General features: G+C 40.2%; 1 protein-coding gene across 1 annotated transcript in view; it reads left to right on the plus strand.

The window, feature by feature from the left end:
* The window catches only part of OPN3 (opsin 3), a 46,691-nt gene that overhangs the window by 22,203 nt on the left and 8,899 nt on the right, over positions 1-15,589 (plus strand). The window contains exon 2 of the mRNA XM_014343454.4: positions 13,465-13,784. Within this exon, the coding sequence (XP_014198940.2) occupies positions 13,465-13,784 (320 nt within the window). The remainder of the gene's footprint in view (positions 1-13,464; positions 13,785-15,589) is intronic.

The raw sequence follows: 15,589 nt of genomic DNA on the forward strand, positions 1-15,589 counted from the left end.
GAACTAGCCTTGTTCTAACACCTACTTTGTGGTCTTGGGGAAAATATCTCATATTTCTAAAGTTTCCTTCTCCCACGTTCTTTTTTTTATTTTTATTTATTTATTTTTTTTTTAGTTCTTCATTACTTGACATTCTCAGATCAGGATGACTAAGACTTCCAAGGAAATGAGATTTTTCTTGCCTGTCCAAATTGTTCCACACTGGTCACCAATATGGGTTTTGCTTTATACTCCAACACCTCCACCTCACAAATTTGTTTACAACTTAAAGCATTTTGCCCAAGCATAGAACTGCACAGGCTATATAGCAATTATGTTTTTCCTTAGCACGTTATATATGACAAGCTTCTTCTCTCATTCTTCTCATATGGTCCTGAGGTATCACATCACATTTTCTGGTTGATTAATTACTCACACACAATTACAGTGGAGCGTGTGATATTCATTCTTGAGAGAAGAGTCGCACTCGCCCTCTGTGTTTCCGTGCTCTCCATTTGCATCAGCAGCAGGGTAATAGAAAATGACTTAAATGGAATCAGTGTTGTTATCACCTGCTCTAAAACCTAAACCCTGAGCTCCCTTGAGAGCTTTGTAAATTATAAATGATGGAATGAAGATTTAATTCAGTGCCTCTGAGATTCCCTCATATTTTTCATTTGCTCTTCTGGGATATCGGATTTTTTTCATTTGCTGTCAGGTTAATAATCTAGGAAGGAACACTTAGAAACTAGACTCATCATTTCAGGTCACAGAGCTATTCCACAATTTATTCATGTGTTGAATGTTTTCATAGAATTAAAAAGACCTCAAGCTTCGCCATTGCTGAGAAACAACTTGCTTTGTGTAATCTTTTTGGGGAAAATCCAAATAGAGCTCCACACTAGCAGTCAGAAGGTCTGGGTTCTCATTCAAATAGAACCTTCCTAGTCTTGTGACCTTAGGCTAGTCACGGATATCAGCCCCTTTTCTCACACTCTCATCAAATGGGGACGATGAGACTTTCCTGCCTGACATGTCTGGAAAGATCTAATTAGAAAAATACATTAAAAAGTACTTTGAAAATTATAAAATATCATATGAAATAAAGTTATTATAATGTATTATTTTGATTAGAGAATAAGAGATGATAAATCCAACAGGATTGTCATTTGACTTTATAACACTCATAAAAATGAATATTTTATAGATTTTTTAATAGCCAAAAATTATCATGTAAGGACTGTCAAATCATATTTTGAGTTGAAAAAGTGATCCTTTAGGTAAAAAACAGCAGGGAGTTGGCCTTGTTTTACATTCTTCTGACCTGTGTATTGCTAGTTCCCTGAGGGAAAAAAAATTTTTTCATTGAAATGTCAACTGTGGCTATTTCTAAGCAACATTTCACCTGAGTGTTTGGTTAATTACAGGGATGACCATGTTTACTCCAGGATTTTTCCTTGTTATTTGGAAAGAAACATGGTCATGTGTATATAACTTTTATCAGCAACAAATACATAATAATCCCTTGTACTATTCTCGGTGCCAAAATGATGTCAAAATACAAAGACATACTTAAGTATGTCATACTTAAGTTTACAATTTAATTGGAGAGGTAAGACATAAGTACACAGAATTGTACCAAAATATAGTAAGTAGGAAATAGCAGCCATGAAGATAGTCTGTTTGTGTTGTGGATGGACAGAGTGAGGTATGCACTAAGGAAGTTATAAATGGTGAAAGAGAAGGTTGACTAGGTAGTGCAGGAAATACACAGAGTTTCTTAATAGCCAGCATGCTATGCGAAGGGAGCTTTGCAGGTCATTATTCCAGAAAGGGCTTTGTGAAAGTAATAAGATGATTATCTTAGCACACGTTCCCCGCATATAAAGCCTAAGGCAAAGCATATATGCTAATGCTTTATTGGGGATCATAATCCCAGGGAATCAAAAGTAAGAGAATAGAGGAAGAGCAGGGAAAGGAGGAGGCCAAATCTTAGAGAGAGGATGCACCACCGAGTTGGCCACAGTGGGTCACTGGGTCTTGCAGGACATCTTCAGAGAGACCACCTGATACTAACGCAGCTTGAAACAACCCATGGCATGACAGGAGAGTGCAAGCAATCTAATCTCTGGCTTCTTCCTGTCTCTTGGCCATTGGTCCAACTCTGCTCCATGAGATGTTAATGTCCGTTTGCCTCTAGGTTGGATCAGCCAGCTTCAGGCAGCCACTAGGGAAGCCAGAGCCTCCATGGGTCTAGTGCAGCAAGGCACTATCTGCATGCAGGTATGCAATGGTGGTGACAGTGGCAGCAGCTGAAGCTTTGTAACTATAGTCATAGAGCCACCGCTGCTGGGAAGCAAGGCAAATAGGGCACACAGTTGGGAGTAGGAGCTTGTGAGTGGAGTCATGGAGATCTGGGATGGCACACGAATAGAGTCCAGTCAATGATTAATCTGGTATGTGGTGCCCAGGAGGATGACAAAGGCTGTACGAACAAAAGAAATTTAGTCATAGATGGCTGACAGCAGTCATTTACGGAATATGAACCTGCACTAGAATAGTGGGAATGGTATGAGGCACAGAAATGAATTTAGAAATGTTTCCTAAGAAAGGCTTTCTGTTGGTTTTAAAAGCAAATACGAGATAGGGGATAGAGGAATGGGAAAACTAAGCAAAACAATGTGTTCCTAAAGTGGATCAGAGTCTGATGCAGTTTTCTTGAGCATACTGTGGTAGGTTATCATAAAACCTAGATTGCTGTGTTCACGAAATAATTTTAAGTGTTGGAAACAAAGCGTATGCCTCCCATTTTATCTGTGGCACCACACTTCACACTTTTATTCTATGAGTGCAGTTGATTTAGGATTAGAATTTGGAATTCTCAGTTCCTGTTAAGTGCTTTCATCCAACTGTTTTGTTTTGTTTTGTTTTAGACTTTGGCCCCACTGTGCTTATGTTTGTTATTCTTCTGAACCTTAATTAATTCCACAGAGAAGTTACTTTATATTCAAACTTTTTTCCCACTCAGCCCATAGACTCTGGTCATACTGGATATTTCTTGGGTCTCTTAGTGTAATAATGATCCTTTTTTGCATTGTTAACCATCTTGTTCAATATCCTTTCCTGACGAACAGAGGCATAAGTGTGGAAAAAGTTCTAATGAGGTCCTATTCCAAGATAGGGCTCTCCTTTTCCTTGGTTATGGTTTGTGGAGTTTAAGCAATTACTGGGGGGAAACAAACGCCTAAAGCTTTGTCAAATCAGAGGCAAGTCAAAAAGTCTAAGGCTAGGATATCTGTCCAAATGGGACTATAGGCAGAAAAGCCTAAGGCTAGGATATCTGTCCAAATGGGACTATGGGCAGAAAAGCCTAAGGCTAGGATATCTGTCCAAATGGGACTATAGGCAGAAAAGCCTAAGGCTAGGATGTCTGTCCAAATGGGACTATAGGCAGAAAAGCCTAAGACTAGGATATCTGTCCAAATGGGACTATAGGCAGAAAAGCCTAAGGCTAGGATATCTGTCCAAATGGGACTATAGGCAGAAAAGAAGCCAAGTTTGAAGCCAGAATGGTCAGAGAACAAGGGGAGCTGATATTAAAAGAACCAAAGATAACAGAGGGGAGGTAAGCCTGGCACGATTTCCAAGCTACTGCACAGGTGCCCAGTGTAGCCTAGGAGGAGATGCTTATGGTGAAAAATGTCCGTATGTTTTAACAACTATGGCAACTATTTGCCCCGTGCACCCTATTTTTTAAAAAGTCACTAAATTTAATAGAAAAAAAAATGCAATGCATGTGAAATACCAGTGAAGGATAGCATGAGTGAGCACAATGGAAACAACAGTGCAGCATTTTAAACTGTGAGCAGCTAGCCACAGACCACAGCATGTGGCCTGCCTCATTCAATCGTTCTCTTCTGGTAGTTCACTGGCCCTCTCTTAAGGGGCCTCTCAGTTTTAAATGCACTGCAAGCATTTGGGTAGCTATGACACACAATGGTCAGAAATAAATTTCTATATAAGTTGATTACCTGAAATCATAATTTTTTTTTTTTAATTTTGAGACGGAGTCTCACTCTGTTGCCCAGGCTGGAGTGCATTGGCATGATCTCGGCTGACTGCAACCTCCACCTCATGGATTCCAGCGATTCTCCTGCTTCAGCCTCCCAAGTAGCTGGGACTACAGGTGCGCACCACCAAGCCCGGCTAATTTTTGTATTTTTAGTAGAAACAGTGTTTCACCATGTTGGCCAGGCTGGTCTCAAACTCCTGACCTCAGGTGATCTGCCTGCCTTGGCCTCCCAAAGTGCTGGGATTACAGGCATGAGCCACCACACCGGACCTGAAATCTTAATTTTTTAACCCATAGAAAGGGTTTTAATTTTGATGTTGTGCTGGGTTTCCTTTGAAACTGAGTCATTGTGCACAAAATATGAAGACTACTGAACATGAAAAATTTAATGGAATGCAGTTTCCACATCCTGATGTGGAAAACATGTATAATAAAAACCAACTACCACTTTGGTTGTTCTAGCAAACTGCTTTTATTGGTCAAATGGAAATCACTCATTCTAACAGCTGAGAGATATTATTCAAACGAAGGTAGTCTTTCATTTTCTCTAAAATTCTTCAATTTAAGAATATTGAGTTTAAAAAAATGACTTCTTCTGATATGAAAGGTAGACATGGTTACAGAACATACGTAGCAGACAATGGATTAAATATGCTTTCTATAGAGACTCTACATCACTAATATAAAATTTTTGATAATTCTCAAAGAAGAATTAGAAAACAAGTATAGCACAGCATGGACTTTGGAAGCAGACTGTGTGATTCGAGTCTTGGCTCTTTTATTTTTTAGCTTGTGACCTTGGCAAATGACTAAACCATTATTGCCTCAGTTTCTTCATCTGTAAAATGGGAATTGTAATTATAATTTCTACATGTCTCACAGAGTTGTTATGAAGATTAAGTGAGATAACACAGGTAAACTGCTTAGAACAGTCCCTGACTCATAGTAAGTACTCTCTATAAGTGTTAGTGGGCTGAAATTACTATTGTTAATTAAATAAAAAGGAGGAAGGAAACTTTCTCAACAAATAAGCAATATAAACAAGATTTCAAAGAAGAATTGGTTACTTGCTTAAAAGAACAAACTTTTTCAGGCATATTAAATATACTGGTTTTCTTTAATATTGTTTCATATGACTAGATATTATAGGAGCAACAGGATGGTATGCCCGCTGCATGGTAACAGCCATGATTGAGTGGGTGCTGAGCGAGGAGATGGAGGAGACCCTAAAATTCATCTCCCTGAGGAGATCTGGGCAGGGATTTTTAAGGGGACCATGAGGAGAAAGAGGATGGGAATTGGGGTCATTAATTGGTTGGGTTACAGGGGATGAAATCATCAGGATGTGGAAACTGCATTCTTTGGTGAGTCAGCTTCTCGTGGGATCCTTCAGGCAAGCTGATGTCAGTAGTTTCACTGGTACGTAGGACCTGAAAGAATATCTCAAATGGAAAACTTAACATTATATAATGTTGAAGCTGTTATCCATAGAGCAGTTAAGGGGAACTATAATTTTGTCACAGGGTCTACGTGATTCTGGGACAAGAGGCAAACAGCTATGAGGAAGCAGGTCAGAGAGCAAGCTGACCTCATAATCCATGCTGAATGTACCACAGGCTTGGTTTATTTTACATTCCCCTTGTCCTTTTTTCCTTGATTAATTTTATAAAGCTTCTAGGGATGGTCTCATAAAGACCACTACTTAGTAAAGTAGTATCTTTATTAAGCAATCTTCATAGAGTTTTGTTTCCATTACTATCTGTGAACAAAAATAGTTAAACTGCATCTTTTTAAATTTCTACAAATCGATATATTTTTGAATGAGCAAAATTTTCATTAATTTGAGAAAAATGCATCCACTTAGTTTGGAAGATTTTACTGTGTGCTCATCCACCCAGCCAACTCTGAAGACCACAAGACAGGTATTTACAGTTGCCCCATTTTATAGGTAGAGAATTTGAAACACAGTCCATCCAGATATTGTTCAAAATGATCCAGAGAATCTATGATGACATAAGTTATCCCCTAATCATCTTCACTTCCAAATTTACTTCTCTCCCATTTCTTTTCTAAGTCAATGCAACATCAGCTATTAATTATAACAAACCAGTAACCCAAGACTTCCTTTGATTCTTCTTCATTCATTCCCACAGCCAACAAAGATTAACTTCCTTAAATATGGTGGACCTTCCTCGTCTCTCCTTCCCTAGTGCCACTGCATCAGTTTCATTCCTTATCACAGTAACCATATTTCTCCACTAGGTTTCCCTAGAACCAGGCTTGGCTCACAATCCATTTTCCTCATTGCAGCCCAAGGGAACTTCCCATAAGGAAAACCTCCAAAAGCAAAATCAAAAGAAAATAAAATTCTCTAGAATTGTATTGTAATGGAAGTGAACAAAAACAACTTAACGGCTCCTCAGAGCCCTCGGGACACATCCCAAGCTCCACGCATGGCATTTAAGGGTTTTCTAGGAGAGTCCTTAGTCTTTTCATTCTCTGTTTAGAACTCCGTCCTACCATTTTGAATTATTTGCAGGCACCCAAATGGTGCAAGCTCTGTCAGATCTCCATGTATTTACATAAGCTGTTTTCTCTTCCTGGAATAGGATAAGAGGATTGGCTGTCACTTCACTTCCCCATCATTTTTTTTTTTTTTTTTTTTTGGCCTTGTTAAAATGTGCTTAATCTTTAAGACTCACTCAGGTGGTACCTGCTTCCCACAGAAAATACCCTGAGTTGGGTGTTCCTCCTCCCACTACAGGCAGAGTTTCTCCTTCTACCTCCTTCTTTGGATTATGTGCTCCTTGAAGGCATGGGTTTTGTCATAGTAACCTTTTCATACAACAGATAAGGATTGACAGGTCTGGGTCATGGCCTTTTTTGAAGCACGCTCTTCTGTTTAGTGTGAACTTGCTTACCCCAGTCTAGATACTTGAACTATAAATAAGCTATTCAATGTGGCCATCTAGTGGCCAAAGTGAGAAAATAACTGTATTATTGGGTAGTTGTACATTGATAGACACACCTTGTATTAATATTTAAGCTCCAGAGTTGTATTGATATTTAACCTCCAGAGCCCTGTCCACTCCCATGCCTTCCACCCACTTTCTACTACTTAAAGCAATTTTGCTCCAAGATATTCAACTATTCAGTAATAATAATAATACCTTATGCATTACCACTTTACTAAACATATTTATATTCTCATTTCATACACCCACACACCCACACGATGAGACAGCATTTTGGTACTATTATCTCAGTTTTACTGGTGAGCAAATTGAGATTCTGGGATGTTAATTAATTTTCCCATGGTCACAGAGTAATTATGTGAAAAAAATGAAATTGATCTGAAGTCAGACGACTTATTCATTAGGTAATATGGAGAAAACTGGAATTGAATACAGGACTTTTGGCCTCAAACATATGTCTCTATTACTGAATTTATCACATTGTTTTATAGTAGTTTACTTCTCTGTTTATAATTCATCTTTTTTTCTTATTGTCTAGCACAGTGCCTGACACACAGTATGTGTATGACATGTGTTTGTTGATAAATATTGCAAATGAGTGTATAATCATTAAGTTATATCGGAAAGAACTATTGGACTCAAACTGATGCACAGAGTAGACATTTAAATATATATTTTCACTTCCGTGCTTTTATACATACTGTATCCTTGGCCTTGAAATATCCTCACTCTTGTCAACTTGATAAAACTCTCCTGTTCATCAATTCAAATGTTGCTTTCCCTTAAAACCTTCCCCAGTGTTTCCCCAGGCAGAGATAAGTACTTCCTCCATTGCATTCTCCAGCTCCCCGACACAGCTTTGTTTAACTCTTATCACATTCTTGTAATTATTGGTTTACACATCTGTCTTCTCCAGACTGTGAGATCTTTGGCAGCAATTCAGGCAGAAGGAACAGCAGTATCAAAGCTGCCAGCTCTGAGTGAACATGCCGGGCAGTTTGCAGCCTGGGCATGGTGTGTATCCCGATGCAGCAAGCTTAGGCAAAGCCTAATGATATGCCAACGAGATTTGATTTTACAGACCGCTGGCTTCAAAACCGCTGGGGGGTACATAAGCCCTTTCCAATGGTTCCAATTTTGAAATGTTTATATTACACAATTCTTTAAACTTAAGACAAAAAATGTAGATGTTACAGTTTAAATATGGTTGTATACATAGTTTTTCAAAATTCTATTAGGGAAAACAGTAAGAAAAAGATGGACTATCCCTGCTGTGGACCATGGACAGCCATGGAAGGCAGATCAGCTTTGCGCCATCCCCTGTAGTGACTGACCTTCCCACCTCTTGGTCCTGGCTCCACACCCAGAGTCCAAGGCACTCTTGCAATAATTCAAGGAGGCTTCAGCTAGAAATGCCCATTTCATTCCTTTCTGTTCCTTAACACCTATTCCATCTTTTATGACCCAACTTAAGCTTTATCTCTGAGTGAAGCCAGCAGTCCACTGGGATTTTACTTTTTCTGGTTTGTTTTTGCACCATAACTTTGACATATGATCACGTATCATCTTACATTGTTCTCTAATGTTGTGTGTGATCTAAAAATACAGTGTTGCAGTCTTCTTGAGGGTAGGACCACATGTCTCTGGTTTCTCCAAAAGACCTACTCAGCACAGTGATAGGCACATACCTGATCCATCTGCAGCTTTGCAGCGAAGGCACAGACATCACTTTACCACTGGTAGAATTTGTGGAGAGGTAGAAGTCACCCTTTAGTGGCGGCAGGTGGTATTAAGACAAAATCACAGGATTTGGAGTAAGTCTTGGGTTCTCAAAACTGTCTCCACCACCTGTTGGTGGAGACATCAATTCCTTAACCCTTGGAGCCACAGACCTTCTTTCCAAAAGAGTGCATATCATATGTGGAGTGATGATCATGGGACCTGGTGCATAACCGGCACCCAGTTTGCAGCACTCATCATTCCCATTGCTTTTCAGTGTTCACGGAAATGGATGCACCATTTGAAGTAGAATTTGGTTGTCTTCCTCATATCTGCTCATGTACCATGTAGTTTTTATTTCCGTTAATAAGGCTCAACATCAGTTAAAGGTCTAAAGTAGTTGTAAGACAGTCCTTTCACTCTCATCCTCCTGGTGGAGTGTTGTGGGAATCAAATAGAATACAGCAATTAATTCCAACTCAAGACCAAAATTTGTTAGTAAATAAAGCATTGATGGGAGAAGGGCTGCATATTTTGCAAGGAAGATGTAGATTAGATCATTTCAGTTTGGTTACCCTCGAAGACTAAGTCAGTCTGACTAATGCTGCCACTCAGTTATATGCTCATGCTATCAGGGAGGACTTGGGAAATACAAGGTTTGCTAGATCTGTACTAACATGTCATGGTACATAACAGCTGAAATCAGGCACCTGAAACTCATTGTGCTTGCTAAGGCACAGGCTTGATCAAAAACGATATTAGTAAATGTTAAAGTCTCTTTGACCAAAATAACCAGAAGGAAAGTGTTACTAACCTCTTGCACCCTGACTTATCACAAGGCTGGGATTTTTCATACTTCAGCTCTGAGTGCAATGGATCTTTTCCTGACAGCCTGCCAAAAGCAGCTGCATCCCTTTCTGTGTCCTTCCCACCATGCCTCACATTATCCTCTATCCCTGCACTCTCTATTCTTCATAGCACTGCACTGATTTGCTTGTTTGATTTGTTTTTTTATTGTCTCTCTTACCCACTGGACCTTAAGGCCATGAGGGTTGGTTTCACTCACCTCTTTATATTTATTTTCTAGCACAGTGACTGAAACATCACAAGCAATAAGTAATGACTAAATGAATGAATGAATATATGAACATGATATGCTCATACCAGCTTATTTTACCAGCTTATTGCTTTCACCATAAGAACTCATTTATTCCTCTCTAAGGTACATTGAAATTTACTAATTTACAACAGTGCAATTATTTGTACTGAGTTTTCTTGCCTATGAAAGACTAAATCGTATTCAATGTAAATTAACTAAAAGTTGAATGCCAAACTATGTTTTAACACATAAAGGCAGTTATAAAAGTAAATACCATTATACTTAATAAGAAAGTTTGTAAACTACGTAAAACCAACAGTATTTCATTAGCATCAACTTATGTCATTTTCTTTAGGTTTTTAGATTTTTTTTTTCTAGGAATCTAATCAGGTAAAGAAAGGATAATATCACTTTTTAGATAAAAATTTAATAAGGTAAAAATAGACTTCTGAATATGAAAGTCATCCACCTTGATACTTTCATTGTCCCAATAATCACTACTGTGATTTGAATTTAAATCCATTATTTGCTATTATTTGCTATTATATCATTACTTTCTTTCCTTTTCTTTCCTTTTCCCTTCCTTCCTTCCTTTCTTTCTTCCTTCCCTCCTTTCTCTTTCTTCCTTTCTTTCTTTCTTTTCTTTATTTTCTTCCTTCCTTCCTTCCTTCCTTCCTTCTTGCTCTCTGTCTGTCTGTCTGTCTTTTGATGGAGTCTTGCTCCATCGCCCAGGCTGGAGTGCAGTGGCACAATCTCAGCTCACTGCAACCTCTGTCTCCGAGGTTCAAGCAGTTCTCCTGTCTCAGCCTCCGAGTAGCTGGGATTACAGATGCATGCCACCATGCCTGTCTAATTTTTGTATTTTTAGTAGAGACAGGTTTTCACCACGTTGGCCAGGCTGGTCTTGAACTCCTGACCTCAGGTGGTCTGCCCACCTCAGCCTCCCAAAGTGTTGAGATTATAGGTGTGAGCCACCACGCCCAGCCTTATACCATTATTCTCTGAAGTATTTTCTTCCACTTGATTCCAAAACCCAATCTTCTTCCGGTCACTTATTTAGTAAATTTCACTTATTAATTCAAAGAACATTTATTGGATGCCATGTGTGTGAGACACTGGGAATAATACTGCTCCCCACCCTCCAACTCCCACAGAAGAACAAACCTGTCATGTTATAAATGAATATTAACTACGTTATGCCAATTGCTTTCTGAGTCCAGCACCTCTGTATTTCATACTTATTAATTGCAGAATCGTGAAATGTTAAAATATGAAGGGATTTTCAATTTTATGAAAACAAAAAGGTCTAAGAGGTTGTTTGATTTGCTGAAAGTTACAGAGCTATTTCATGGGGAGCTGGGACTTGCCTCCAGGCCTCTTAACCCATTTGCCGCCCACACCCTTTTCTCCCTTACTTCTCAGGAGACCAGTCTTATTTTCATTCTTCATTTGAACTGCTTTTCTTTCAGTCTTTCTGCGTCCACTCATTCAACAAATATTTATGCTCCAGGAAGCTCAAGATTTTATTGTCTTCCCCACATCTGTTCATACACCTTGTGGTTTTTACTCTAGTTCATGTAATCACTCGCTATTCCTTAGGCAGGTTAGAAACCTCCAAGTTATTTTATTTATTTTATTTATTTATTTATTTATTTTGAATCAGAGTCTCACTCTTGTTGCCCAGGCTGGAGTGCGATGGCACGAACTCGGCTCACTGCAACCTCCGCCTCCCTGGTTCATACAATTTTCCTGCCTCAGCCTCCCAAGTAGCCAGGATTACAGGCTTCTGCCACCACGCCCAGCTAATATTTTGTATTTTTAGTAGAGACAGGGTTTCGCCATGTTGGCCAGGCTGGTCTTAAACCCCTGACCTCAGGTGATCCACCCGCCTTGGCCTCTCAAAGTGCTGAGATGACAGGTATAAGCCACCGTGCCCAGCCAAACACCTCAAAGTTACTTTTAACTCCTCTCTCCCCTCACGCCTCACATTCGATAAGCAGATAGATTCTGTTGACACCAGTTGCTAAATGTTCCTGGAATCCAGACTTTGTTGTTCATGCCTTTTAATGTCATCCTAGCTGAGGTCCTATCATGTCTTGCCTGCTGTTGCAGTAGCCTTCAAGTTGGTTTCCATGGCCTCCAATCGTGTTTTACCTTCTCTGCTACTGCTAGAATGAGCATTCACTACTGAAGAAGAAGGAGGAGGAGGAAAAGGGGAATCTAATGGTGTAAAAGGACAAGAGAGTAACAGATTTATAATTTACTATTTCATAGAGGAAAAGGTTAAAAAACAAAAAAAATTAAAATAACACAAACGTTAGCTAGAAATTAAAAGCCTTTGTCAATGTGGCTCTCTCTAAATTTCTCTTTCCATCTCCTGTGAGCCCTGACATCTTTGAATCATTGTTTATAGACCCCTTGGTGTCCTTTTACGTCTCCATGCTCTGGTACATATTTCTTCACTCTTCCTGGAATGTGCTTCTGCCTTGTGTGCAAATGCTTCCCTTTCTGTGTCTCCAATCCATTGTGTGGCAGTGGTAGCATTCACACATTGCATGGTCATTGTCAGTGTTTACACACGTACATTCCCTTCAGACATCTAGAGTTCTGTCTCTTAGTCACCATTGGCCATCCACTGCACAGTGCCTGGCACATAGTAGGTGCTTGTTAAGTGAGTACCTTACTCTCTGAAGGTGACAGATAAATATACAAACAGTATCATTAAAGCGGACTTGTTGCAAAATAGCGGTATACGTGAAGACCATGGAAGCCCAGAAGACCCCCCTGACCCTTGTCAGCAATCCTTGCGTGTAAACAGTTTGTATGCTGACATCTGCTGGTAGTACGCAGGTTACGGCAGTCCTCTGCATCATTTTACTGCTACTTCATTCAGCTTGAGCTTTTGCAACCCCCTTTGACTTTACCTCTAATAGCTGAGTCAGAGACAGCCAAGAGAAGGTAAACTAAAAGAGACACTTGCTCTAGTGACTCTCCCTTACTCGTTCTGGAATTTCTCTTCAGGAGAAAGTTTAATACAATAGGGGCATCTTTGGGGTGGGGCTGATTTAGGGCTTTTAATTTTTGTCTAATCTTTTTTTAATCTGCATGGCATTTTCCATTTTATTTTATTTTATTTTATTTTTGAGATAAGGTCTGGCTCTATTGCCCAGGCTGGTGTGCAGTGGCGTGATCTCAGCTCACTGCAACCTCGACCTCTCTGGGCTCAAGCAACCCTCCTGCCTTAGCCTCCTGAGTAGCTGGGACCACAGGCGTATGGCACCACATCTGGCTAATTTTTGTATTTTTTGTAAAGACAGGGCTTGCCATGTTGTCCAGGCTGCTCTTGAACTCCTAGGCTCAAGCAATCCTCCCACCTCAGCCTCCCAAAGTGTTAGGATTACAGGCGTGAGCCACTGACTGCCCTTCTGTGGTTCCTTTTATGGATAACTATTTTCAGTAGAATTTCCTTGGGACTATAAGACACTATTACTCTTGCCTTTGAGAGCACTCTATCGATCTCAGATACTCTGTAAGGTATTTCCAGTGGAGAATGTATCACGTCTCTTATGCCTGGTTTCCCCCTGCACCATGCTATACTTTTCCACTTTCTCTTCTTGCAGGGATTGTTTCCATTGCCACCCTAACCGTGCTGGCCTATGAACGTTACATTCGCGTGGTCCATGCCAGAGTGATCAATTTTTCCTGGGCCTGGAGGGCCATTACCTACATCTGGCTCTACTCACTGGCGTGGGCAGGAGCACCTCTCCTGGGATGGAACAGGTACATCCTGGATGTACACGGACTAGGCTGCACTGTGGACTGGAAATCCAAGGATGCCAACGATTCCTCCTTTGTGCTTTTCTTATTTCTTGGCTGCCTGGTGGTGCCCCTGGGTGTCATAGCCCATTGCTATGGCCATATTCTATATTCCATTCGAATGGTGAGTTGAAGACTACAGCTGCCCCCCTCCCAAACCACATCCGGGGTAGAAAATTATGTCTGGAAAATAATGAAAGTCTTCCTATGTCATCAGTAGTTGCCCAGAGGTAGAGCAGTTCTAGGGGACTTCCCATCTGGTTGAATTTTATGCTATGAGTCACTCTCTGGAAAGATCAATGCGGAATAGCATTTACTCTCTCTACATCCCTCTCTCAACCAAAAGAAGGAAAGACTGACAAAATCAGCTTTCCTCTCTCAACCAAAAGCTTCTGACTGACAAAATCAGCAACCAAAAAACCCTACATTATCCAAAACTCTTAAAATTTAAGAATTTAAAAAAGGGAACTCCACACTTCCCATAACTTTGTTTATTCAGAGGTCATATGAATTTGACTAGAGAACAGCACAGATGTTTTGTTTGGCGATCACACCAGAGTCATAAAGGGTAAGAACTGACCACAAACAATTTCACGTTGGGTGCCAACAAGAACTTTCCAGTTTGAACTGAAACCCAGTGTGGAACAGGCTCCACTTCCCAGTCTCTAGCTTTGGCCATGGATGTTTCCTTCCTCATTCACTGATTCTTCCAACTCTATTCTCTGCTTCTGTCTCTAGTCTCTTGCTCACTCCGTCAAACCCTTCTAACTTTCACCTTTTTAAAAAATCGGACTTAGCTACATGCATCACTTTAAATCATTTGTTTCTACATTCTTTACACATGCCAACTTTGTTAAAGACGAAATCCCTAGATCAGTTCAATCATCCATTTTCTCTATGCCTGTAGTCAAACTGCAAGGAGGAGCTGGAAAAAAAAAAAAAAAACACATCTGTCTACACTTAGATGTCCTCTCAGCCTTGTTCTACCAACCTTTCTATCCCTGTATGTGTGGTCTACTGTCTCCACACTGTGACTATTACACAGACTCACTTCTCATTTTAATTTCTCACCCTACTGTCTCCTCTCATTCTTATCAAGTAAGGCTGCTTCTGATTTATCGGACCAAACAAAGCCATTATCAAGGGTTCCTTTGACTCCTTACCTCTCTTTACACAAACCACTGATTCTTAGGACTCTCTCTTCAGTTACAGGGCAACAGGAGAGGTCTCCCAGGACCAACTCGATTCTGTATTCTGATTGCTCCCCCACCCCTTTCCATGCCCCAGAGACACTTCTTAATAATTTTCTCTTTCTCTTGTATCTTCACACTCTCCCTTACCACTGGCCCTTTCCCTTTAGCATACTACCAGGCTATTTTTTTTTAAATCACAATCTACTCTCAGCTCCCTCTAGCTATCACTTTATTTTTCTCCTTTTTGTCACTGCTAACTCAAAGAACCATTGGTGACTCTTGGTGCCACAATGTCACTCACTAAGCATTCATTTACCTGATATTTATTGAGCATATCAAATGTGCCAATTTCTTGCTGTTATAGACTGAATGTTTGTGTCCCTCTCAGATTCCTACGTGGAATCTCTAACCACCGATGTGACAGTATTTGGGGATGGGGCCTTGGGAGGTAATTAGGGTCAGAGGAGGTCATGAGGATGGGGCTCTGGTCTGATGGGATTAGGGGATTAGTGTCCTTGTAAGAAGAGACACCAGAAAGCTTGCTCTTTCTCTCTCTCTCTCTCTCTATCTCTCTCTCTCTGTCTCTCTTTCTGTTTTCCCATGAGTGCATAAATAAGAGAACATGGAAGCACACAGTGAGATAACAGTCAAGAGAGGAGGCCTCAGAATGATACCTACCTTGCCAGCTACTCTACCTGGGACTTCCCAGCCTCCAGAACTGTGAGAAATACATTTC

This window comes from Pan paniscus, chromosome 1 (assembly GCF_029289425.2).
Source record: "Pan paniscus chromosome 1, NHGRI_mPanPan1-v2.0_pri, whole genome shotgun sequence".
NCBI lineage: Eukaryota > Metazoa > Chordata > Mammalia > Primates > Hominidae > Pan > Pan paniscus.